At 41.9% G+C, this 27,866-nt stretch overlaps 1 protein-coding gene across 1 annotated transcript in view; it reads right to left on the reverse strand.

Annotated features, from left to right (window-relative positions):
- Nucleotides 1-3,251: 3,251 nt before the first annotated feature.
- PRKCQ (protein kinase C theta) overlaps nucleotides 3,252-27,866 on the reverse strand; it is a 173,786-nt gene continuing 149,171 nt past the window's right edge. Inside the window, exons 15-18 of the mRNA XM_055331991.1 lie at nucleotides 24,304-24,442; nucleotides 14,501-14,689; nucleotides 5,918-6,046; nucleotides 3,252-3,965 (exon numbers count right to left, since the gene is read on the reverse strand). Coding sequence (XP_055187966.1) covers nucleotides 3,810-3,965; nucleotides 5,918-6,046; nucleotides 14,501-14,689; nucleotides 24,304-24,442 — 613 coding nt within the window. The 3' untranslated portion in view covers nucleotides 3,252-3,809. The remainder of the gene's footprint in view (nucleotides 3,966-5,917; nucleotides 6,047-14,500; nucleotides 14,690-24,303; nucleotides 24,443-27,866) is intronic.

Consider the following 27,866-nt stretch of genomic DNA (forward strand, 5'->3'; position numbering starts at 1 on the left):
GGGGTAGGCAGGGCACACAGAGCTCCCTGTAATTCCCTAGTGCACCCCTGGTGTCATTTAATAGTGTGTATTTCTTGTGGTTGCTAGAATAAGTTACTATAAACTGGATGACCTAAAACCAACAGAAATCTATTCCTTCACAGTTTTAGAGGCCAAGAGTTCAAACTCAAGGTGTTGATGGGAGCATGTTCCCTCTGAAGGCTCTATGGGAGTCCTTCTTGGTCCCTTCCAGCTTCTGGTGGCTTCTGGTGTTTCTTGGCTTGCAGCCACCTCACTCCAGTCTCTGTCTCCCTCTTCACACAGCCTTCTTTTCTCTGTATGTCTCTCTTAAGGACACTTGACACTGGATTTAGTGCCCATCTGTACACTCCAGGGTCCCAGGTGGACATATGTTTTGAGGGGCCACCATTCAAATACTTTTATGTGCATGTTTATTACTCATTTGTCCAATGATTCTTTTTAAGCACTAATACACCACTGATTCCTAAAGAAATCAGGTTTGAACTGTGCACATCCACTTATATGTGGATTTTCTAAATGTATTTTTTCTTCCTTATAATTTTCTTAATAACATATTCTGTGCTCTAGCTTATTCTTTGTAAGAATACAGTATAGAATATCTACAACATACAAAATACGTGTTAATCGACTGTGCATGTTATGGGTAAGGCTTCTGGTCAATAGCTATTAGTAGTTGATTTTTGAGGGAATCAAAAGTTATATGTGGATTTTCGACTATGCAGGGGGATCACTGTCCCTAACAAACTGGACTGAGTTCCTACCCTTAGGGGTTTACAGCCTAGAAAGGGAGGCAAATCACACACTTTCATAGCTTGATAGAGTGCCATGAGAGGACAGAGAAATACAATCTGATGGGAGCTTAGAAAGGTCGGAGATACATAAGCTCATGGGATACCTCAGGGCAGAGATACTTTATGGCAGACGTGTCAACAGAACTGGATCTTGAAAGACAGATGTTGAATGTGTGGAAATGGGGCATTCTAGGCAGAAAAACTAGTATCAGGGAGTCCCAGAGGTGGGAAATGGTGGGAGTTTAGATGGCGCTAAGAAATTCAGATTGACTAGAGCACAGGTAAGTGAAAGGTGGAAATGGAAAGTCAGGTAGAGAGGTTGGGGACAGAATGGGTGGTCTTACATGGGTTTTAGGCAGTGAAGATGACACAGAGTTTTGAAAATGAGTGTGATGGGATTAAAAACTGATTTGTGAAGATATTTTCATAAATAATAAAGATTATCTTAAGCTAAGACACTTGGGATTCAATAGATGCAGAAAGAGGCCTTCTGGGAGCTTTCCTTATCTAAGAACAGAAATTTCAGAGAAATGAGGACTCCTAAAAATTCCTTCTTCAGAGTGGGCCTATTTGTAGGCGTGAGACCAAGAGTAAACCTACTTATCATAAATCCCCTCTCTGGGGGAATGTTATGGCCCTAAGGAAGATGGAAAGAGCACTCATACCTGTATAGACAAACATTATCACAAACTTTCTTATTTCCTATTTGTTCTCCTGAAACCCCATTTATACTACTTAAAGAAACTTATTTGTTCTTCCCATAGGAGGCTTTTCTCTGCCCCCATCCTCCTTTCTCCTGCTAAGCTAGGAACTTAAGTCCCAAATTCTAACCACTCCTTTGAAATACTCATCACTGGGCAATTCTACATATATGCATGTAGCATGTGTAAGTAAAAGTAGGCTTCTCTTGCTGATGTCTTTTGTCAGTTTAATCAGCAGGCCCATGTTATTAATGGAGGAGGGTAGATAAAAAGTTATTCCTACCCTATAAAGTATGTTGTATACATGAATTAAAATGGGGAGAAAGGCTTAAGATGGGGGATACTGATCCAGGCATGACTAGCAGAAGAAAATGTAGAGATGAGTATGTTTTTTGGAGACACTACAAAAGCAGAATCATAAGGATTTGGTTAAAAATTAAGGAGAGGGGACAGTGAACAATGACTCTGAGGTTCTGAGCCTAGATGACTGGACCTAGAGTGGTACCATTAACAGAGTTAGGAAACACAAGAGAGATAGAGATTATAAGAAAATAGAGCAAGTCAGCAGAGACTGTTTGAAAGCTGGAAGCAAAGTTAGAACTGGAGATGTGGACTTGAGATGATATGCGCTGGGTGATGAAGGTATGAGGTATGAGGTGGCAGGAAAGAACCAAAGGAAGGTGAAACCAAATGAGGAATGGGGCCTTGGAAGTGATTTGAGGTAGGAGGAAAGGGGCTGGTCAAGGGGGCAGTCAAAGGTAGAGGGAGCACAAAGGAAAGTGCTGTGTCACAGTGTCTAACGGGGCTGAGATTGAAGGGAGGATCTTTCCTTGTATAAAAAAAAAACAAAACAAAAACAAAAACAAAAAACAAAAAACAAAAACTGCAGAAAGGTAGATGAGGACCTAGTGCATTCCAGGAAGGTAGTCCTGGGAGGAAGCAGTGCCAGGAGACATGTAGGAGGACAGAGCTGGATTCAGATGTCGGAGGAGTAGAGACAATGTGTAGACCACTCCAGAGATATCTCATGGTGAAGGGAAAGAGGAACATAGTAACAGTAATTTAGAAGTGGTAACTGAGTTTCTCACCTATTTGGGGATTTTTAGGGATTCCCAAAATTTACAACATAAACTCCATGCTAGCTACATTTTGATGATAACCATGAAAAAACCGAAGTTCTTAGGGGCAAGTAGGGAATAAAACTATTAGGAGGCATCTTTCTTTCTTTCTTTTATTCCATTTTTACATATCCACCTCTGTCATTAAGTCACAATATTTTATCAAAATATACAAATAGCACAGATACTTAAAAATGTATAGCTAAAATTCTAGTTAAACAAGATCAACTGCTACAAGTAGCATGCATAGGTCTTTTATCTTGAATAATGCCTAAAGGGAGACAAATGAGTCATCAAATCAACTTTCAGGGTATAAGAGATTGCTTTGCTTTTCTGTTGTAAGGATTATGTACTTCCTTTTTTTGTTACAGTGTGAAGAGTATGGTAATGAGTGACTTCCACTGATATTGAAATCAACTGAGAATGGGTGGATGGGGTGGTTCTATTGGCAGGAGTAAGTGATTCTATCTTTGTTGGACTCTACTGTCTATGTTGACAAGATAGCCAGAGTAGGTGTTTTATTAAACCCTCCATCTCAGTGACATGAGCCCTTCTTTACTTTCCATTTTCCTCTTTCCCGAGAATCTCATGCCTAATCAGAATGAATGGATCTGTAAATCTCGAGTTACAAGCTATGTTTATTGTGAAGAATTCCCATAAAAACCCATTCAGGGCTTCCCCCACCACCATTTACACGTCCACAGATGCAAACAGAACAAAACAGGTTAGTGGTTACTTGTCTGTGGCTGAATGAAGTCCACTCCTGCAGAGGGTGAGGCACTGTTTCAGTCTTGAGACGTCTGTGCTCACTGTGCCTTCGGCCACTCATCAGCTGTTGATGCCCATGTGAAGAGCCATGATTTCGGGCAGTATTAGCTTTTCAGGTCTTGTCACATTGCAGAGGAGAACCATTGTGCCAGTAGTAACTATGGTTAGTAATGAACTCGCTTCAAGAGTGGCCACAGGAGAGGACAGAGAAGCACCGAAGGGTGTAGTTATTAGTGAAGTGGAGGAATTGGCTTCTGCTGTAGATGCAAAGTCAGTGAGGAGCTAAAAGGTCTCAGCCTGTATTATCGAGTGTTTCTTTTCTTTCCCAAGGTGAAAAGGAATCCAAGGAGCGTCACTGGAACCAGTTCACAGACACATGACAAATTCCCTTGTGTGTCAGGGGATGTGCTTCAGGATATCAACTTCTCCATCCCTGGGTTAATGAAGGAAAAGTTTCTGAACATGTTCTGGTCCATACTGTTGATCAGGGCTCTGTCAGCAAATGACAGCCGGGGTTTCTCATTTAAGAATTCTTTGTCGAAATTGCTGCAGTCATACGGTGATTTCTTCATCCGAGTTTAAGGGAAGGGTGGAGGGAAAAAGGGAAGAAAATCAGGAACTGAATTATTTATCTTCATTTTTGTTATCTGGGTTCAATCTGTGTATGACCATGTGGGCATTCCAGGTAAACTGAAATAATATTTATAGATGGTCATAGGATTTATGGAACATTTCTAAGATCCTAAGCCATGCCCTTAGCAATGGTACAATTAAATTCACGTCAAGGAACTTCTTTATATACATCAAATAGTATCTCATGCTTCTGGTCAATAGTTTACATGAAACAGGATTGGCAACCTTTGAAACAGTGGTGAGCCCAGATTTGACCTGTAGCCTTTTGGTATTCAGGGGACAGTTTGGGGAAGGGGAAGAGGGTGGGAGCAGAAGGCAGGACTTTTGCAGATTATATACTCCTGTTCTTATATCAATATCCTTCACTATTTTTAGTCCTCTACCCATATTAATTTCATTATCAACCATTTTGGACTGTCTTCTATAGACAGATTGGGACTAGCTCCCCTTAAGCCACCTGGTCCATTGGTGCTCGTGAGAAAAGAAAAAGAAAGAATGTAAAAACGAATACCTATTTATAAATGCTGCTTTGTATGGTGTACACTTCAATTTTTTTAGATTATCAAAAGTCACCTTTGTGTATATATGAGTAACTAAGAGTCAGGCTCTTCCTACTCTCAAGAGGGCTCCTGGCTGGTGAGACCAATAGCCTGTGGCCTCTGCCTACAAATAGCTGTTTAGACAACACATGAGGGAAATTCCTTCCTACTGGTAGAATCGAGAATTGTCCTCTAGGGAAAGTGTGGATCAAAAGTCTGATTTTTAGGTGGATAATATCAAGTTGATTGTAATGTACCATGGAAGTTGAGACATGAATTATATTGTTCTGATGAGCTAAAACAAGGTAAAAATTCATTTTATCACAAATTATTAACTCATAGTTTAGGTATGATGCTATTAAAAATGACAAGAGTGCTATAAGCCAGCCTGTAGAACCCTTAGAGCATCCCCAGAGCTTGGGTCAAATGTTGAGACTAACTTTGCTAACCCTGAGAACACAGTTGCCTCCTCTGGCCATCTGCTATCCTGATGAATGGGAGTAGTTCTTTTCTAGAGTGGAGCATCTCACTCACGGAACAGACATAGAGATGTCATCTCTATGCAAAGGGACAGTTGAGATGGTTTATATCTACCTGGGTCATTACTTCTTTTTTCCCAGGAGTCACCAGGAATGGGTAAAGATGGCAAACACACCCCTTTGATTTACTCTTTAAAAAAATCATTTCATGTAAAAATTGTACTAAAATATACCTAACATAAAAGTGACCATTTGTACTCCTATTTTTAGGAGTACAGTTCAGTGGCATTAAGCGCATGCGTTGTTATCAACATCCATCTGCAGAACTTTCTCATCTTAACTGTGTTTTATTTTTGTCTTCACTTTATGGCAGCTTGTTCTGCAAGTGGTCAAGTCACCTTTTCTCACTGAGGTTAGTGTCTTTTGCTAGTGAGCATACACATGAGAGTTTAGAGACTTGTCTTTTCTTAAGCTCCAATTTACTTCTTAAACCGAAGAACATGTAACAATCACCATTAGGAGATACAGGTATGTGAATGAATTACGAACATCAGACAAACTCCTTATCTCATCTGAGAGTCACCTGGCACGTGCGTGTTAAGTCTGAGGCATGTACATCCAGCAACTCCTTTTCATGCAGGTACATTTTCCTTGCAGAGGTTAGATACTGCAAACAAGAGTAACATCCCCTTGCTCCCCAACCCCCCACCAGCCAAACAACCTGAATTATGGTTAAGGAAGCACCTTCCTCCAAGAACTGAACCCAGGAGGGAAGCTGGAGCCCACACAGGGGTGAGGGGCAGCAGGCAGGCAGCCTTGGGGGTGAGGGGGGCAAGGCAGGAATGGTGGGGAGCCAACAGTCCTTACCACTTTAGGCCGGAATGGTGGGTCGATCTCCTTTCTTTCAAGCTCTTCCCAGTTGATCTCCCGAAACAAAGGATGCTGGCGGATGTCTCCCCTCACTCCCAGCCTCTTTTCAGGTTCCCTCACGAATAGCTGAGCAACAGCAGAAAGGGAGCAGTTATTTCTAAAGGGAAGCCTCAGACAAGGTTGCATCTCTTAGTACCTGAGCCTGGCTCCCCAGGAGTTTGACTCCATGAAGGTAAAGGCTCAGCGATTTGACACATGCTTTTCTAACCTTATTTTCCTACTTACCAGTGTCACCTGTTGCTTCAAGTCACATCGGTGACAACATTCTCCCTCAATTGAGCCTTCTAAATATTCTGGAATCTAGGCTTTTTCTTCCTTGCTCTTTGCCCTAGAAATGCGGTCTTTCAAGGGGATCTAGACCAATTTATAGGACCTCTGGTAGGTTACCAGACTCTTCGACTCAGTGTCCTCATGTGTAAAGTGAGTAAAGTGTCCTTCCTGTGAGGCTGTTCCGTGGGTGGGATGATACACACACACACACTGATTCCTGGGGTGTAAAGTGCAACAACATAGAATAAGTGATCAATTGGTTGACTTCCCATTGATCAAGTCTGACTTCTTACAAAGCTGCCTTCTAAGGATAACCGTCTTGCTATGAGGAGAAGTTCACTTCAGGGATAATATAAACTAGTTGCCAATAGTCCCCTTGGGACAAGACATCTGCAAACCTGCTGGTAAAGTAATGTTTAATTCAAATCATCTTTAATATTTTTGACTTGTTTTTTTCCCCACACTGTCCCCTCTCCTGTTACTTTCCTCATGAGGTCAAACTGAACATTGGCCAGGACAGGAAAGAAATCTGGAAACTCTTCGAACTCAAACACAGCAGGTCAAGGGCAGTACCGAATGGGAGAGACCAAGCCTCTTGAGCTAAGAGGCAAGCCACAGGTCCTGAGTGCCTGCAGTGGTTACCCCTTTTTTCATACCCCAGCTAGATGTTTGTTTAGAATGTAACTGCTAGCTACAGGGTGTCTTAAGGACACCATGGGTCCCTGAAAGAGAAACCAGAGTGAAATGAAGTGATTTTCCATGAGCTTCTGGCAGGAACTCACCTCCATGAACAACTAATTTACAGGGATCTCTTGCTTTTACTTCCTTTAAGAACAGCCAGTCTATATGTTATCAAACACTGCTTTACTTGTCTTGCCTTCCTATCTGAAAATCTTCAGAGGCTCTACCAAAACCCCCCTCATCCCACAATCCCAAAACTAAAAGAACAAAAACCAACATGCTTGGATGTTGCACGTTCACTTCGTGCAAAGTGAAGTTTTTTTTTCCTTTTTTGTAATTATGATAATCTTTTTAAAAGTCCAAGTGTAACACTCATGCAACCACCTAGTAGAGCCACATGGCCAGTCACCCTAACTTCCTTCCCCCCTTACCCTATGCTGGCTGCTGAGGTCTCTCAATGGAACTTAAGGTTCAAAGCTCTGTTAGAGAACCAGTAACATGAGTCTGTTACCCAAGAGACTTACTACCCACGAGGCTGTGGGCAAGTTTTCTGAGTCTCGAGTTCCTCACCTGTAAAATGCAGGGTGAAGCAAGGTCATCTCTATGCCCTGGTGAGCCCTAGTGTCCTCTGACTGCCTAGTGACCTAGGCGGGCATCCCAGGCTCTCCGTGGCCTCTGTTGACACACATCCTTCCATTCTCACTGTACCCCTCTATTTTGTGCAGACATGTCTACTTACTGGATGTGCCACCTGTCTTTCCTACCTTTGTCCTTCACTAGTGACATTTCCATCTTGCAAGGAGGTACTTCTCCCCATATTCTGCTCCTATTTCCTTCTCCTCATCTTTATTTTTTTTATTTTTTCTCTCCTCTTCATCTTTAAATCCAAGCCCACCATTCATGGTGACATTATACTCCCTCTTCTTTGTGAAGCTTTCTTTGATTACGTTAACTCTGGTGAGCTCTCTCTGCCCTTCAAGTCAAGCTCATGGTCATATGGTTGATTCTCTGACTCATTCCAAGCAATGTTCTTTGAGAGTCAGGGATGGTGCTAGATGTCTCAGCTATATCATTTCTGATTTTAAAAACAGATTCTAAAAGCAGATATCATTGTCCCATTGTCAGCTGAGGAAACTGAGGCTCAGAGTAGCTATGTAAACTGCACAAGATCACAGATCCAGCCCTAGTCAGGGGTAGAGTCTAAATTATAAGCAGCCCCTTCTTGCTCTGGTGTTGAATTGGTCTCTCCTCTAGGCTCCACAGAACATCTGAACATATTTCCTTCATTAGAGAAAATATCACTATATATATATTTTTAAAGCGTATTTTTGTTTTACCAGAGTATAAGCTCTGAGGGCAGACACCATTTAAGTTTCTCTTTCTTACAGAACCTTGCACAGCCATGCAAAAAGTAGATGCTCAATAAATGTTTGTTGAGTAAGTGAGCAAGCTATCCTTCTACTTTATTACTTGCAGACCATGTCTTCAGTCTCAGCTTCTGTTAGCCTCTTGTTTTTAGCAATAGAACAGCATATAGAAAAGGCACCAAGGTCACACAGTAAATATTTTTCCTGCAGACTCAAACACCAGTGTAAGTCAACAGATGGAAAGCAGATTGAGGGCCACTTGGGCGGCTCAGATGATTAAGCGTCTGCCTCCTTCATCTCAGGTCATGATCCCAGGGTCCTGGGATCAAGCCCTGCATTGGGCTCCCCTGCTCAGTGGGGAGTCTGCTTCTCCCCTCTGCTCATGCTCTCTCTCTCTGTATCTCTGTCTCAAATGAATAAAATCTTTGTTTTTTTTTAAACCAGCAGATTGATTTCTTAGAAGCAGAGGGAATAAGTGATTTGCCCTGTATCTCTTCCCTTGAAACAACCATAATATCCTATTGACCTCTACTTCTTAAGGATATTTTGATGAAATAAGATGAGAGGGAAGATGTGAGTGCCTTGAGCATGGACCAAAACGTAGCTTGTGTTGTTATAATTAAAGGCTTCAGTGAATTAAATTAGAGGTAACTGCCCCAGGCCACATGTACACCATGCTGTCTCCCATTAGATTTTCCCAGTACCATGTGTGGCATTTGTACCTAGAGCATCATGACAAAGCTTTCTGAGCCTGGTCTATGTACCTGTGAAATTAAATATATATTTAAAAAGACATGTAATGAGACTATAACATGATCTCCAGCTTTAGGACTCAAATTTCTTTCTAGTTTTGCACAAGGGTAAATCACTGTCTTCTCTGGCCTGCGGCAAATCACTCCTCCTCCTCCCAGGTCCTGAAGATGACTGGTGAACTCACAGGAGGCCACTGGCTCTGTGCCTTGGATGCTGCACAGGGGGGGACTCAATGTTCATGAATAGAGACTTGCTTTTGTTCACAAACGCTGTCAGAGAGTGGTTTACATTTATAGGAAACAGCACACCTCGTACATGAATGGCCAGGATGCAGCTGGAGTTTGTTTAAACTTATCCGACTGTCTGGGCTAGAACGTCAGTGCTGGGCTCCTGAGGATGGCCACCAGCATGTAGTGCCCATCCCAGGAGTGCTCTCCCCTCTTCATTCCCTTGTCAGATACATCTTTCTACAGAAAGGAGAGGTGGTTCTGTTTGAGGTCATTCATTTTCCAGCAGTTTCCAAATAAACAAGCAGAACATACTGGATGAATGAATGAGGGGTGTTTCTTTGGCAAGAGTCAACTGAACAGCAGTGTCCCTTTTGTAATTCCTGACGGAGCACAGCCTCCTCCACTGTGTAGCTGTTCAGGACACCCCATGCATCCATGCCCTATGAGGGCTAAAAGGGATAGAGGCTGACATTGCTGCTGCTGCTGCTGCTGTAACAGATGCCACTTTTTCAGAGGACCCATTTCTTCTGGGTTTTACAACATTATATATAATCCTCTAGAGGAAGTTTCTCAGAAATGTTACTACCTTTGATCTTTGCAGAAAACGGATCTCAAGGATGTGGGGAACTGTTGGATCAAAGTTATAGAGCAAATGGGGAGCAGAGATGAAACTAGAAGCCAGTCTTATTGTCAGCAAATGGCACGATGGAAACTAATTTTTATCAGCCCAACTGCTGGAACACAGGAGAGGATTTTCTTTCTCATGCAGCAAAGGACAGGGAATTTTTACTAACTCACATGGGAAAGAATAAGCCCCATCTCCTCCACATGGATTTAAAACCATGTTCACCAACCAGCCCATCCCTCCAGCATTCTTTGTCTCCAGTTGTCTTGGTTTCTGCTCTGTTCAACAAGATTTATTTTCCACTGTGGCAGCAAATCTTTTTCCTGCTATTGAAGCTGCACCTGATTTTGGTTTTGGTATTTGTTAGCTTTTAGCCTTAGATTTTATTTTGTTTTTACCCTTTTTTATTTTGAAGTAATTATAGTGTCTTGGTCTGCTTGGGCTGCTATAACAAAATGCCATCGACTGAGTGGTGGCTTAAATAGTAAACATTTATTATAGTTCTAGATGCTAGAAGTCCAAGATTGAGGTGCCAGCCTGGGCAGTTTCTGGTGAGGACTCTCATCTTGCAGGTGGCTACCTTCTTGCTATGTCCTCACATGGCCTTTCCTTGGTAAGTGCACTTGGAGGGAGCAAAATCTTTCTCTTCCTCTTTGTATAACTGTACTAGTCCGTATGGTTCCACCCTCATTATTTCATCTATGCCTAATTAGGTCTCAAAGGCCTCACCTCCTATAATCATCACTTTTGGGGGTCAGGGTTTCAACATAGAAATTTGAGGTGGGCACATTCAGTCTGTACAGATAGATTCACAGGATGTTAAGAGCTAGTACAGGTGTCCTGAGTACCCTTCACCGAGTTTCCACTAATGCTGACGTCATATGTTATGACAGTGTGACGCCAAAACCAGGAGATTGGCGTTGATACAATATCTGTGTCTAGTTCTCTGTCACTTTATGTCCTGTGCAGATTGGGGTAACTACCATGACACACATGATACAGAACTGTCCTGTCAGCATAAAGCTGTCCCTAGGGATACCCCTTTACAGTCATACTCCCTAACCCCCACTGCCACTAATCTGATTTCTGTCCCCACAATGTCCTTTCAAGAATGTTACACAAGTGGACTCACACGGTATGCGGCCTTTTGAGACTAGGTTTTTTTCACTCAGCATAATGTCATACAAGTGGTTTTGTGCATCAATAATAGTTCATTTCTTTTTACTGCTGAGTAATATTCCATACATGTGACTTGTCATCTTTCCTCCTCCAACTGGATGCCTTCTTTCTTCCCCCCACCCCCACCAGTCCTTCTGTCCTTTAAAACCATCACTTCCAGCATTTACTTTTGATTAACTCCACCTGGCCCCATTACTCCTTCACCCTCCTTCCTCACTGGGAGCTCTTCCAGAACCCAAGGAGGAGCTAGGTTTGGGAAGCATAGCTGTTGAGCTTTATGGAACACCAAGAGATGAAGGTGGATCGCCTACAGGCAGCCCCTACACTCTTTCCTTATTTCCTTCTTCCGGTGGGTTTTGTGGGCTCAGGCCTTCCCAGTGTACCCTCACACCACAGATTGAAGTGTGTCCCCTCAAAATTCATACATTGAAGCCGTAACCCCCGAAGTGAGTGTGCCTGGAATGAGGGAGTAATTAAGGTTAAATGAAGTCATATGGGCGGGAAGCTGGTCCAATAGAATTAGCATTCTTCTAAACAGAAACAGCAGAGAGCTCTTCACCTGCTGTGTGAGGACATGGCAAGAAGGTGCCTGCCTGCAAGCTGGGAAGAAAGCCTTCACCAGAAACTGACCCTGCTGGACCTTGCTTTTGGACTTCCAGCCTCCAGAACTGTTAGTAAATAAATTTGTCAGAGTCTGAGTACCTCAGTCTGTGATATTTCATTACAGCATCTGGAGCCAACTAACCACCTTAAGTCCTTCGGAGGGCAATGTGTAAAATAACAGCAGTAACTCTAATAGTGTTTGAACTTGCCTTTATGTAAAGCAAAATTGTTCACATTCCTGCTAACTTTGTTTTTACTGTAGTCATATTTTTAACTGGCTAATTTTGAAATCAGCTTTCATTTTATATGTGTGTTGTTCAGTCATTAAAAGTGTATTTAATTGGTCATTTTGAGAGTTTTCTAGGTTTATGGCTTGTTTGGATAATAGAAATGGAAAGCTGAATTGAACTGAGTCAGATTTTAAATGTCATCAGCCTTGGGCTAGGTGTCCTGGGAGGGCTTTGTCAGCACTTTAGATTCAACATCTTGAATCTTGAGGGGGAGCTTTAGAGTTGCCTCAACATTTCAAAGGATCTGGATAAGTTGTCAGTTGTATGAGAGTGGGAGAAGTGGATGCCCTTTACATTTAAGTCCAAATAGTTCATAAGAAACAAGTAGACTAGTGGAAAAAAAAAAAGATGGACCTGGTAATCTTTTTAAGTTTAGATTTAAAATCCACTGGTATGTTCTTTTTTTTTATTTTTTAAAATTTTTATTTATTTACGATAGTCACAGAGAGAGAGAGAGGCAGAGACACAGGCAGAGGGAGAAGCAGGCTCCATGCCGGGAGCCCGACGTGGGATTCGATCCCGGGTCTCCAGGATCGCACCCTGGGCCAAAGGCAGGCACCAAACCGCTGCGCCACCCGGGGATCCCGCACTGGTATGTTCTGATGTTGAAAAGTCTTATTCCCATTTCTCAGTATAAAGACACCAAGGCTGAAAATTATTTACCTAAATGATTTTTTAAAGCAAGCTGAGATAGGAGATGTCAGAATTCAAAACACCTGTATTCTTGGCCCACTTTTAGAGTTGTTAGCTTCTTGATCACACTGGTACATCTTTCCTTGATCTCAGTAGCTGTCAGGACAGCTCATTGGGTGCAGGTGGTTGTTATATGTAATAGGATTTGTAGTACTGTGATTTATGTTTTTTTTTTGTACTTATACACTGTTTTGCATCCTACAAAAAGGTAAACTAAGAGTGCCTAAAATAAAAAAAAATGAAAGATTATTATTTAGGGAGAGAAATTGGGGGGGGGGGGAGTAGCAGAAGGAGAGCGAGAGAGAATCCGTAGCCGACTCTGCTGAGCACGGAGCCTAACGCGGGGCTCAATCTCACAACCCTGGAATCATGACATGAGCTGAAATCAAGAAACTTCACTGACTGAGCCACCAGGTGCCCCTAAAATCTAAATCTTTAATGACGGCTCTCAGGTGCTTCTTATGTCCCTACATGAGTTTATCCGAGGAGCTCCCAGTTCCCATCTGTGGCATTACCAGTTCTGCATTGATTCTGGGCTATCATGGATAGGGGTCTGACTCCTGCTTTGGTGGTGATTTCTGGGGACTGCTGCAGAGGTGGTGACAGTCTGAATTCTGAGTTATAGGGTGAAAAATGCATCCATTTTTTTTCCAGTGAACAGAGGAAAGGGATGTGGCAGGGGAGCTGGTCTGAATCATTTTAAATATTGCCTAAGAGGTTCACTCAGCAGGTAGCGAGCAGTGAGATGGAGCATCATGAAAGTGGAGTTTGGTACAGTAGCTGGGCCAGGGAATAGACTGAACAACCTGTGTATCAAGGGCTGCCACCAAAAATGTCCCCACCAAATGGTACTTTGAAAAGACCCACTAGAATACTCCACAATAGTGGTGGCCTTAACAAACCACTTCAGAGCATGAAGCCACCCAGACAAAAGAACAATTGTTTCTCCTTATCCCTCCATTCTCTCCCTACTTTTAACTGGGTATGACCTGAAATAGAAACTCAAGAATTAGGAAGAGAACAGTTGGAGGACACAGCTGACCACAATATGACCACATTCCCTTCTCCAAAGGAGTGGCTGCCAGCCCTGAACATGATGGAAGAGAGGGATTAGAAGTCTTTGCTTTAGGGATTAGGTTGATGTGATGACTTCTGTCTGGGGTTGAACAGTTTTAATTTCTAAACTGAGATTTTTATAGCTTAGGAATGATGAAAGATTTGTCTTTCACTGAAGAGTGAACAGAAAAGTTGCACGTTCTGTCCAGGTGGGAAGGGGAAGATTAACTGGACCAATGGGTTTAATGGGCACAATGGGAAACCAAAGGTTGAGTTTGAAGCCACAAATTGTGCTTGCGAATGGGCCAGTTATATCTGAGAGTGAGGGCATTCGAGAGTCATGGAACTCAGAATGCCTGGGTGGTTCAGTGGTTGAGCGTCTGCCTTTGGTTCAGATGGTAACCCTGGGGTCCTGGGATCAAGTCCCCCATCAGGTTCCCCGCAGGAAGCCTGCTTCTCCCTCTGCCTGTGTCTCTGCCTCTCTGTGTCTTTCATGAATAAATAAATAAATAAAATCTTAAAAGAGTCATGGAACTAGTTTTTGGGCCTTTCTTGTGTAAATTATGCCCGTGAATGTTTATCTTCTCATTTTGGTATCTGATGTCCATCCTATTGGTAACTCAGTTGACACAGATGCTTAGCATCCCATTTAAACCCAGTTTGAAAGGACTGTTGTTTACCATATATATATATCAGAGCTTAGATCTGTCTGGGAGTACCAATCAGAATACCTAATACTAATCCTATGGAGTCTCCTTGACTTCATTTCTTACCTTCACTAAAAGGTCCTTCGCCTCCTTCTCAAGCCATCGAGGGTAAAAGGGATTGTCCATGCGGATGGAGTGGAAAAGCTCTTCTTCATCTTGCCCATGGAAGGGTGACTGACCAATTAGCATCTCATAGAGGAGAACTCCAAATGACCACCAGTCAACAGAATGGTTATATTTCTGACCCAGCAAGATCTGTGACCAAGAGGTAGAGGTATAATTAATAAACATAAGGTGGATGAGTGAAAACCCTGCTTGAACTTTTCAACACCACTCAGTAAATAGTTGATGGCAATGACACTATGTGGTTTTAACACACATCACAGTGAAAACTGTATCTTTTGAGAAGTTAATGATCGGATAGAAATGAGTGGGCAGTGCCAAACTGAGCAAACATTTTTTGATTTTAATTTCTACTTTTCCTCTGGCCTTATGTGCAACAAGTGACTTGTGCAATTGGCCTTCATTTTCCCACCTGGGATGTGAGGACTTGGGTGGTAGACTTAGACCTAAGCAAACTGGTATCTGTGCTCTCCTGTGAGTAGCTAAACCAAACCCACCTGTTTTATTGACTTCTGCTGACCTGAGACTTTGCATAAACTTTCAGTAGATAATCACACATCCAGATAAGTCATCTGATCAAATCCATTCCTTAAAACCTGACCAGACACAGTTGTATGACTAAGGAGTTCCATCTATAGTTTCTGTTAAAAAGTCAGATATAGTGGGGCACCTGGGTGGCTCAATTGGTTAAATGTCTGACTCATGGTTTTGGCTCGGGTCATGATCTCAGGGTTGGCAGATTGAGCCCCGTGTTAGGCTCCACACTGAACCTGTTTGGGATCCTTTCTCTCCCTCTGCCCTGCACCTACCCCCTCTTCGCAGCTTAAGTTCTCTCTCTTAGAAAAAAAATTTAGGGAGTATGTCTAGCTCAGTGGCACTCCTGTATAACAGACTAGGATAACAGACTTAAGATTCAGAAATCCTCTGAGAGTAATGTCCAGCTTGATAGCAGTGCTTTGAGTAGAACTGATCTGATCTGTCCTTTAGGGACCTGGGTTTAAAGTCTGGGATCCCACCTAACAAAAAGATTTCTACCCTTTCACCAATCCACTCTCCTGGTGGGAAAGACTTTGTATTCTGGCCTTTCAGCTGCTTCCTTGTTTAATGTTGGAAGGTAGAGAGCATACCCGTGACTCTGTTCGATGCTTGTCATTCTAACAAACCAAGCTGTGACCTTCTCTAAAACTGTGCAAGTATCCATCAGCAGATGAATGGATAAACAGTGTGGTCTATACATACAGTGAAATATTATTCAGCCTTAAAACAGAATGAAATCCTGACACATGATACAACCTAGATAAACCATTGTGCTAAGTGAAATAAGGCAGACTTAAAAAGACAAATACTGTAAGGATTCCACTTATATGAGGTACCTAGAAGAGTCTTATTTATAGGGACAGGAAGGAGAGTGATGGTTGCTGGGGTTTGGGGAAATGGGGAGTTGTTTAATGGATATAGAGTTTGAATTGTGCCAGATAAAAAAATTCTAGAGACTGGCAGTACAATAATGTGAATGTATGTAATACTAACTGAATAATATTCTTAAGGATGGTAAAATGGTATATTTTATAGTATGTATATTTTGCCTCAATTAAAACCAGTACACAGTAGGAATACAATAGCAATTTGTTAAATGAAGAAGAGGAGATTAAGATTTGTAGGGAATCAGAAAAGACCCCGAATAGCCAGAGGAATATTGAAAAAGAAAACCAATGCCAGGGGCATCACAATGCCTGATTTCAAACTGTATTACAAAGCTGTGATCATCAAGATAGTGTGGTAATGGCACAACAACAGACACATAGATCAATGGAATGGAGTAGAGAACCCAGAAGTGGATCCTCAACTCTACAGTCAATTCATCTTTGACAAAGCAGGAAAGACTATCCATTGGAAAAAGGACAGTCTCTTCAATAAATGGTGTTGGAAAAATTGGACATCCACATACAGAAGAATGAAACTGGACTGTTCTCTTACACCAGACACAAAGATAAACTCAAAATGGTTGAAAGATCTAAATGTGAGACAAGAATCCATAAATCCTAAAGGACAACACAAGCAACATCCTTTTTGAACCTGGCTGCAACAACTTCTTGCAAGACACATCTGTGAAGGCAAGGGAAACTAAAGCAAAGATGAACTATTGGGACTTGAGATAGAAAGCTTCTGCACAGCGAAGGAAACAATCAACAAAACTAAAAGACGACCTACAGAATGGGAGAAGATATTCACAAATGACATATCGGATAAAGGGCTAGCATCCAAGATCCATAAAGAACTTACTGAACTCAACACTCAAGAAACAATCCAGTCATGAAATGATTAGAAGACATGAATAGACATTTCTCCAAAGAACACCTACTCAGCCAGCAGAAAGGATGAACACCCACCATTTGATTTGATGTGGATGGAACTGGAGGGTATTGTGCTGAGTGAAATAAGTCAATCGGAGGACAATCATCATATGGTTTCACTTATATGTGGAATATAAGAAATAGTGAAAGAGACTATAAGGGAAGGAGGGAAACTGGGGAAAAATTAGAGAGGGAGACAAACCATGAGACTCCTGACTCTGGGGAACAAAGGGTTACAGAAGGGGAGGAGGGTAGGGGGATGGGGTGACTGGGTGAAGGGCACTAAGGAGGTCACATGATGGGATGAGCACCGAGTGTTATATGTTGGCAAATTGAACTTAAATAATTTTTTTTTTTTATGGGACGCTCAGGTGGTTCAGTGGTTGAGCATCTGCCTTTGGCTCAGGTCATGAACCCGGGGTCCTGGGATGAAGTCCCACATTGGGCTCCCTGCAAGGAGCCTGCTTCTCCCTCTGCCTGTGTCTCTGCCTCTCTCTCTGTGTCTCTCATAAATAAATAAATCTTTTAAAAATATTAAAAAAAAAAAGAAAATCATTGTCTTTCACAATTGCCACTTCCAGGATGGGTTGGGGATGAGCTGCTTTATTACCCAATAGGGAGAAGTGATAATAGTATTGAAGCACAGGATTAAAAAGTGAGACTCTTGGGATGGCCATCCTTCCCGCCCCACAATTTGAGGCCTACCTCAGTGGGTCTCCCTGTGTGAACATATACTCATAAATACACGAAGGTCATTTTACTGTTAGAATTCCTCGTTTGAAATGGAATTTTTTCTTACATGGACCTATGGAATGAATAATAGAAGTACTATTCAAAAAGCACTGGTTGCTTTTGGAAAGGAAAATGATGCTACATTCTAGACATTCCATGTCCTGGTGCTGGCGAGGCTTGTGATGCAGCAGAATGATGTGCATAGCTGCCATCTCTGACCGCTACCTGACTCCAGGCCTGTCCTGGGGAATCAGATACATCTGGTATGAGTCTCAGGGATATGGCAGGAGTGTCTCTAACACAAGAGTTGATAAACCACAATGCAACTGTGTCAACCATGCAAAATGTTGTGGGTTCTCTCTCTGGCTTAGTCCCTCATGGTGTAGTTTGGGGCAGATTCTTTCACGGCCCCGCCCCTGCATCTCATTTGTGAAAAGTGGTGATAACATTTGGCTTATTACTGGGTTGCTGTGAGAACCCAGTGAAAAGTAGGCAAGACCGCATGCTGGATCCTAGGGAAATGACTATATGTCCTAGGATAAAGACCTATCTTGGTCAACTGGTACCCATTTGTGAAAATAAAGACTAAGTTGCAGACAGATGTTTGCAATCTGCGGCTGACTTCCAGCATAAAAATGCTAGCCACCATCTGTAACTCAGTTTTTAAATACAAAAGTTGAAGTTTAGAGAAGATGTAGTATTCCTTAAGGGAAAGTTTAAAAGTAGATGCAGGGAGAGAGATAAAGAAAACAACGGGATCCCTGGGTGGCGCAGCGGTTTAGCGCCTGCCTTTGGCCCAGGGCGCGATCCTGGAGACCCGGGATCGAATCCCACGTCGGGCTCCCGGTGCATGGAGCCTGCTTCTGTCTCTGCCTGTGTCTCTGCCTCTCTCTCTCTCTCTGTGTGACTATCATAAATAAATAAAAATTAAAAAAAAAAAAAAAAAAAAGAAAACAAGGTTGTGTGCATTTGCATGCACACAATCTTCATTCAGATGCATTTGCCTTAAAAGGGTTGGGAGTGGGGGTGGGGGTGGGGGAGGGGGTGGGAGTGGGCTGCTTCACATGCAATTCTCAGGACATGTCAGAAGGGGGAGCCAAAGCAACCAGAAACTGCTCTGAGCTTCAGGTCTTCATAAACCACTTGATCTGGAAGGACAGATGAAATTTGGAAGACAGGACACAGCTGTGGTGGAAATTAAGTTTTCTAAAGCTAGGTGATGTTGTTTTTGTTTTTGATTTTTTTTAAAGATTTTATTTCAGAGAGAGCTAGTGAGAGAGAGAGAGAGAAAGAGAGAGAGCGCATTGTGCCAGGGCACAAGCAGGTAGGAGGGGTAGAGGGAGAAGTTGATTCCCCTCTGAGCAGGGAGCCTGATGCAAGACTCCATCCCAGGACCTTGAGATCATGATCTGAGCAGAAGGCAGATACTTAACCAACTGAGCCACCCAGGCGTCCATAAAGCTAGGTGATGTTAATAAAGAATTTGTCTTAAGTAGGGAGGAAGAAGCACAAAGCAGACTCACACAGCCACAACAGAAAGTCTGCAGAAATATGCTGACGTGCATTAGGTGTTTGCCATAAGTTATGTGTTTTATTTATAAGAACTGAGGCACAGGTCCTGTGATCCCTATATAACAAGGGGTGTGATTGGACTTCGGGTGGTTACCTGTCTTATTTAAGATCTCTTAGTGAGCTGAAGTGATATTCTGAAACCTGATCCTTTCATATTTAATGTCTCCTAGATTAAACCACAACCTAACATGGCTATGCTCACATTGTCCATATTTTTTAAAGAAACTGGTAGAGAAACAATGGCTGGAGTGGCTCCTTTTTCTGTTTCACAGCCTCTGCTGCCTTTTTATGGCCTCATCATCTTTTGTCCTGTTTCCTTCCCCATTACTCAAATAATTCGGATACTAAAGATGTCAGAGTCTCTTTCTCACCAACAGCGAGAGCGATCTGCGGTCCCATCTGCTTGGTGGAGACTGCGAATTACATCTGCATAAGGTCACTGCGTTGATGTGCTGGTGCTGTTGTAGTTTATGAAGTGACCACCCAGACCCAGTGCCTCTATAGTTCTGGTCCCCAAGTGACTTGTACTCTCTCCAGGGAGCTGCTTCTGTGCATCGGAATCCCACATGGATTTACTAAGTGGCTAGTATATATTCGACAGAGGGTGCTTCTGTGTTTTGTTTTCCTAGTTTTGTCAAAAAGAGCTTGGACCTCCAATGATCTGTTAGACCCCCAGTCCTGGAACTGGGAGACACAATAAGCCACAGCGTTTCATGTCTCAGGGGATATAGACTGGGAGTATTTCCCAGCTTTGGGGAGGGCAGTCTGTTCTGGTTTGGTTTGGTTTGGTTTGGTTTTATTTATTTATTTATTTATTTATTTATTTATTTATTTATTTATTTATTTATTTATTTATTTTTGTGCATCATTCCTGATGTTGCTCTGAAATGCATTTATTTCTGTAATTTGGGTTCTCCTGTCAGGAAATACCAGTATTTTCCAGGTGGGCTTCTTGGCCCTTGTCCCATCTGGTCTGTGCTCCTGCGTGTTTCTAATGCTTTGCCTAGCTGGCTTTTCATTTGCCACAGTGTCCCTTCCTTGACAATAACTGAATACACATAAAAATAGTACTAGGTAGTGTATACTTAGAACCACAATAAGGGAAGTTTAAATTTTTATTAAGGTCCAGAGACTGGAGAGGACATGTCCTGTTTTTATTTTGTTTTGTTTTTTGAGGAGGGGACAGTTGGTCAATAAGATAAAGGAAAAACTTTACAAAGTATATATATGTGAGTGGAATGTTGAAAAATGGGTAGTATTTTCATGGGTAGAGAAGGGAGAGGCTAGTGAGATTTACTCTATAAAAGAGGGCCAGCTGTGGGGAAATCTAGCATACATTCACAGGTAGACATTGAGGGTGTGTACTGTGTGGTCATTTATTCAGGAGATGGTTGATGGGAGCTCCAGGCTGAGGTTGGGAGACATTAAGATGGATAAGTCATGGGCTCTAACTGTGAGAAATGGTTTACTGGTCACTTGGATTACACGTGTGCTATGGTAGTGCAGAGGAAGAAACAGCTATTTCAGGGAACCAGAGGCTTCTTTAGGGAGATGACTTTGGAGGTCATCCCGGGGATAACCACAGACCAAGGCCTCAGAGTGTATGGTTAAGGAGCAGGAGAGATGAATGCAAAATGGCAAGTCCAGGGACATTATTAAGGACCTAGTTCCAGGATTTTGGCTTGTGAGCTGTTGATAATGGGGACGTCTTGAAGATTTTAAAGCAGTGGATGACAGATTTGCCCATTAGAAAGGTAAGTCTGGTGGCTTGGTGGAGCAGTGGCCTTCCGAATGGTGCATGTGCTCCCGGGATCAACCAGATGGTACAGCGAGACAGGGGAAGAAAATATTAGGACTTGTATTTACGTTAATTTTTAAAAAAATTAAGAGTGACACTGGTGCCCTCATTTAGAATTTTAAACAGTAACTGAGGTCTCCTGAAAGGAAAATGGGAAGCCCCTCTCAGAGGGAGTGTGGGGGTGGTTGCATCTGTATGTTTGCTTTCAGCATATTGTAAGGTGTGTTACCATCATTGCTATTACTTATTATCCTAAGGCATGTCGTTTATGTTGTGTGCCCAATTATGTGGACAGCTGGGTTCTCTTTAAACAAAACTCATTTTGGCAAAATGGCAAATCCTTAAATCTTTGTCGGGAGAGAGGCTTGAAGATCATGCTGAAGAATACAAGGATATAGAATGTAGCAGGGTGGTCTCTCTGACTCTCAGTACAGCTCTTTGTCACCAACAGTGCCATTCATTGAGACAAGAAAGCTAAAAAAAAAAAGTCAGATGTATCAAAGACATTGTTTCGAATTATGGAATTATTTGAATTGCAACCACTACTGTCAATGATGAAACTTGCCTAAAATATATACTGTCAAGTCTAAGTGATACTGTGCCTTCATGAGCTATCTTTTCCAGGTATGATGGCCAATGAAACCAAGAATTAAAAAACTAATCAGACTTTTGAATCTAAGGGTGCTAAAACATTAAATCAAAATTTTAAGAAGTTATTTGATCTCATTATTTTAATGAAACACAAATGTACTGTTAAAAACAATAAAATTAGTTAAGATAATTTTAGTTTGGAGTGCCTGGCTGGCTCTTGATCCCAGGATTCTGAACTTGAGCTCCACTTTGGGTGTAGAGATTATTTAAAAAGTGAAATCTTAAAAAAAATGTATATTTCATTTTTAGTTCAACCTGATTATATTCTTCTCTATGCATGTTTTATAACATATAGGCTATATTAGTTGGCAATAATATGTGAGATTCATATAAAAAAATACATAGACTGGGGATGCTTTTAAGTGATGAGGGAGCATCTTTTACAAAACTTTAAAACTATGTAAAGAGAATGCCCTGAAGTTGGATGGTGATGGAGAGCAGAGGGTGTCCAGGCAAGAGATGGTCAGGGCCTGGAGTAGGGTAGCAGTGGGGAAGTTGGTGAGGGAATTGGAGAATCAATGGAGGTCAAATCAAAGGGATTCATTTTGAGGATTGAGAAGGAATCAAAGGAGATTCTTAATTCAGTCACAAGACTGGGGAGGGGAAAGAATAGACGTCCCTGAGGGCTACATTTTGGCGTTTGGATTTGGGAAAGGTAAGAAAGATAAAAGTTATATTATTCCTAGCTTTCTAGCCAGGTGTGTAGATGAATAGGTGTGTAATTTACCAAAACAGGGATAAAGGAGAAGGGTGGGGTGGGGCGGAGCAGGTTCAACAGAGAAAGTGAGTTTGAGACCTGTTATATTTGAATGGCCTGTGATAGCTGGAGCAAGAAGCTTGGGCTGGCCATATTGAGTTTGGAGTTAGAACCATAGTCCTAAGTACTACCTCTCATGGACAATCTATAGTAGGAAGACAAGGGGGCCCAGAACGGAAGAGTGTGAAGACAAGTATGCTGGAAGATGAGAGAGACTGAAGTTGCAAAGAGAGAAGTTGGTTGCTGATGCTATATTCTGGAAGATGCAGAAGGAATCAGTACCAGGGAAAGGCTCTGGTGTAAGGAATTTGCAGACAAGAAAGTTAAACAAGGTTCAATCAAAATTAAATACCAAATAAGCACAGGACAAAGCCAACATATTTCTTAGCCTCAGGGTGCCACAATTATGCAAGCAATGACAGACTTGCTAAGTTTTGGCCGAAGAAATCAGAATTCCATCACTATCGAACAACCATCCCCTCTTTCCACATTGATTGATATTCATTCATCCTTCTGAAAGATATTTTATTAGCAGTGTAATGTGTCAAGCGCCATGCTTGTTCCTTGAATATAAAATTGAATAAGATCACACTAATCTATACATATGATAAAACGATACAGAACTATATATATGTTGTACCAATATCCATTCCCTGGTTTTGGTATTGTACCATAGTTAGAGAAGATGTAGCCATTGGGGGAAATTGGAGAAAAGGTGTGTGTGTGTGTGTGTGTGTGTATAGACATATACATGTACACACATACATATATACATACGTATATATACACACCCATACATACTCACATATATATGACATTTCTGTACTATTTGTGCAATTTCTTGTTAATCTATAATGATTTCAAAATAAAAACTTAAAAAGGAAATAGCTTGATTTTAGAGCAATCATCCAGTAGCACAGGGAGATTGAGATAAAAAAGGCAATGAAGATGAGTGTTTTGCTATGAGAAGGCCCAAGTGGTAAGGGGATGTCCAACCTCCCTGGGGTTGACAGCTGGGGAGGACTCCATTACCGGGGGGCACATGGGTAGAGTAGGACTGCTGGATGCCTTCTGAGCAACTTCCATTCTTCTAAGAGCTTAGAATATGAGCTCCTCACCCTTTAAAAAAAAAAACAAACACTTTCGGGACGCCTGGGTGGCTCAGTGTTTCAGTGTCTGCCTTCAGCTCAGGACCTGATCCCAGGTCCAGGGATCAAGTCCCACATTGGGCTCCTTGTGAGCTTACTTCTCCCTCTGCCTGTGTCTCTGCTTCTCTCTGTGTGTCTCTCATGAATGAATAAATGAATGAATAAGTAAATCTTTTAAAAAACAAAACAACTTTCATAGGCTTTTCCATTTTACTCTTAAAATGTCACTGACCATAAATATCCTCCTCATTTTACAGAAGAGGGGATGAGGGTCAGCAGACTTCAGCAAACTGGTCACATGACATGAGAGAGCTTAGAAACCACAGTTTAGGTTTTTCTGGTCCCAAGGTGAAACCACTGGACTTATTCAGGTGGATACTTATGAGCCTGTTCAGTGACCACCTGGATCTTCACTGTTGTTTCTTCTGGCTGGTCTGAGTGGAGTGAATACAGCTTAAGGCTGTGGTAAGGAGGATCCAGGGCTGAGGAGGATATGCTGAGCCATTCAAGACTTAGAGAGACTAACTAGTCAGCTGAGCACTCATCAAATAATAATATAGCCCTGTGTGCAGCCATATTTATGAAATACTCAGAAAAACAAATATAAATCCTGAAACAAACTACTTAAATTCTTTGGATTTTTTTTCAGGAGAGGAAAGAGCAGTGATGCTTGGCTTGGGACATGTGGGGCTGGGCAAGGGCCCATGCACACCATTCGGGCAGCACATCCCTACCTCTGGGGCAATGTAGTCAGGGGTTCCGCAGAAAGTGTTTGTCTTGGCATCTCCTAACATGTTCTCCTTGCACATTCCAAAGTCTGCTATTTTGATATGTCCATCTTTGTCTAACAGGATGTTATCTAGCTTCAGGTCTCTGAAAAACAAAAGCAAAGCAAAATCTCACTTTAATAAATACATATTTTGTTAAAATAAAATTGCCACATAAGGGGCATTCACTTGTCCCGTCACAGCCTAAGATGATCATGGGCACATACTTTGCTGCTCCTCTTCTTCCCTTTCAATCCTGTTCTTCAATCTATGGCTCTGTCCATGGGCTCACTGCCTTCTCCTTGGTGGTCTTCCTTGACTAGCGTCTCATGATTGGGACTTGACCTGGCTCTACTTGGCTCAGGTCAGCTTTCTCAGGCCGGACTCTGACAGACTTTTGCATCCCCCATGCCCAGTGAAATGCTTGGTGCATCTCTGGAGCTATGTATGGATGGCTGCATGGGTGGTGGGACAGGAAATGTGTTTTCTCTCCAGTGTAGCATCTTTCAGTTTTAAGGCGGCTTCAAGAAACTATACTGGGATTTAAAGAAATAGCTAGTGATGAAATGCCATCTGGGTTTGTAGTTGGGGATGCATCTGACATAGGGTGGTATTTAATACTACACAACATGTACACCTGTCTACTTGTGTACAAGATAGCGGTGTGGGTAGCACTGACTTTTCAAGGGAATGGTTCAAGGTTTCTGATTCCTCTTTCTGACTGACCAAGTGCAGCTCAATATACTAACAATAGGCAAGACATGGGCTTGGGACTCTTTATCCCAGTTTCTTTTTCTTTTTTTAAAGCTTTTATCTATCATCTATCTATCTAGCTAGCTAGCTAGCTAGCTAGCTTTTTATTTATTTATTTATTTATTTATTTATTTATTTATTTATTTATTTATTTATTTATTTACGGAGAAGCAGGCTCTGTGCAAGGAGCTCGATGTGGGATTTCATCCTGGGACTCCAGGATCATGCCCTGGGTCGAAGGTAGGCGCTAAACCGCCAAACCACCCAGGGATCCCCTCAGTTTCTTTCTTTCATGGAGAGGGAAGAAAGGCCTGAAAGATATACTCATTTTATGTGATTTTTCAAGTATTTCTGTTTCTTTGTGGATAAATTATACTGCACCTAATTCCAAGACTGATGGAGGAAGACTGCTCCTAACTAAGAATAATTCTAGAACCAGAATCCATCTGATGCCAGAAACCATATCAATAAATTCCTCTTTACTTAGAGAACTAGTACCCTTGTAGATTACTCATTCCATTTTTAGGTAAATGTTACTGATAAGATTAAAAAAAACAAATTATGCCTCCCTATGATTGTACTAGATCACTATTATTACACATGATACTCTGAATATTTGGAAAGTGACCTCAAGTTTTGTCTTGTCTTTCCTTCACCAAGGTCAAGAATTTTGTTCCTCATATGGCCTGATGTTCAGATGCTTCAGCATTCTGGCCCCTGCCCTCCAAATAGCTTGAATTTATCAGTTTTCTCCTTAAAATTTGGTGCTGAGACTGGAACCAGTATCCTCCAGAGATATAATCGAATTGTGTCAATGACCGTGGGTGGCACTGATAGCTTCTGTCCCAACTCCCTTGCTCCTTCCTGCTGCAACCTAGGGGTTTCCCTGCTAGGTCCTAACATTCGGCTACTGTAGCGGTTAGTAATGAGCTTACTATGAACTAAAAAGTCCAGGTGTCTTTTTCTTTTCCTACACAAATTGCCATTATGCCAGTTTCTTCTCACTCTTACCAGTGAAATTCATGTTTTAAAGATCATCCACGTACTACACTTGACATCAATTGCTTTAAACATTTTTTTAGTTGATGGTAGCTTATGAATCCTAGTTTGTTATATGACATCCAGGTTTATTTTCCTTTATGTCTTCTGTCCTTGGATTTCTGAATTTTCTTAAACCCAAGCTTAGGACATGTGGCTGTGATGGCTACCATGGTCTTCCTTATTAGTGAAGGTGACTTCGGAGAAAATAGGAACAGCTGTCGGTTTACTCTTTTCTGTACCTCCTCTTGGAGAATTTGCTTAGCATTTTCTTCTCAAAGATCCTGCTCCCAAAGGGCCTTGCAAGTAGCCCTGTCTCCTCCACCTCAGGTGACTAGATTCAGCTGGATCATTCAGGTTTTCTTTTGGGGGATGTTGGGGCTGTGAGAAGGCAGCACTAATCGGTCTCTGTCTCGGTTAGGTTTCTGATAAGGGCTGCTGATAGATGTCCTCTAGCATGCCCTTAGAGGAATGGATGACCAGTTAGAAGAGAAAGGTGAAGTGGCTAGGCCAAGAGCAGAGACAGAGCCTATGTAAACCCAAAGAGAGACAGTGATGAGAGAGAAGTCACTTGGTTTCTGATGGATCTGTGCTCTCGGTTATAGTTTCTCAAGGAGGCTGAGATTTTGCTTAAGCAAAAGTTTGAGTGGTCTTCAGTATTCATATTATCCTGAGGTTCCCATCACTGTTTTCTTTGCTTCTCATTAAACTATGAGCCTCATGAGGGTGGAAATGTGTATTGTTTGCTGTCCACTGTATGTGACACCTTGGGCAGGAGGGTAGCACATATGGAGCATTCAATACATGTTCGCTGAATGAATCGTCACCTACAAGGGACTGGCTCAACACCAGCAATTAGGAGTTGCAATGAAGTTCTGAGTCACTGTTCCCTTCCATCGCTCTCTCCACCTTCTGCTAGAGTAAATAAGCTACAGAGAATGAGCATGGAATGCAGCTGTGTTCTGGTGGAGTGACACTATTACCAGATGTCCCTAGAGTTGACATCTTCCATCTGGGCTAGCTTGGTCCATAATCCCCATAAACCAGGGCATCTCTGACTGTTCCTGTCTGGTGGGTAGCCAGAGTATCTCCAGAGGGACACGTGAATATGTATCTCACATTCATATCTATAATGGTTCTGTTTCTCTCTCATCCTAACTCAAATGTTGTCACACTTTTATTATCAGGACAAATATATCTGTCCAATATCTGTCTTTCCTTAGGTCTTCTACCTTCCTGTTCCTTAATTTTAATTAAGTACACTTTCATTGTGATTTATGAATTCCAATAATTCCAAGTATAGGTTATATGTTACTCCTTATGCCAAAACTACAGATTCATTTTCTAATCTACACTCTATGCAATGTTGGCATCATTTTGGGTTTCTGCTACATGGAACATATTGCATCATTTATAGCCATGTACACATGTTCCTAGAAATTTGGCTAAAGGATGATTTGGGGGTCATCAATAGGGAGCCAGATATCCAGCTACAGTGCTATATGTAAATCTTGAGGATAGTGAATATTGTGTCTAATATTCGTATTGGATTCTCTTGCTCTCACATCCATTTCATCATTTGATTCTCACAACAGCCCTCTGACCTGGAATTATTATTTGTATTCACATTTTTTTTGACTGAAAGCAAGGCTCTTAAGGGTTGTATAATTTATTCCAGCTCACACAATTAGGGAGCCAGGATGCAAACCCAGGCCTTCTCTTCTACATCCTCTTAAACC

Source organism: Nyctereutes procyonoides, unplaced genomic scaffold (genome assembly GCF_905146905.1).
Source record: "Nyctereutes procyonoides isolate TBG_1078 unplaced genomic scaffold, NYPRO_anot_genome, whole genome shotgun sequence".
Taxonomy (NCBI): domain Eukaryota; kingdom Metazoa; phylum Chordata; class Mammalia; order Carnivora; family Canidae; genus Nyctereutes; species Nyctereutes procyonoides.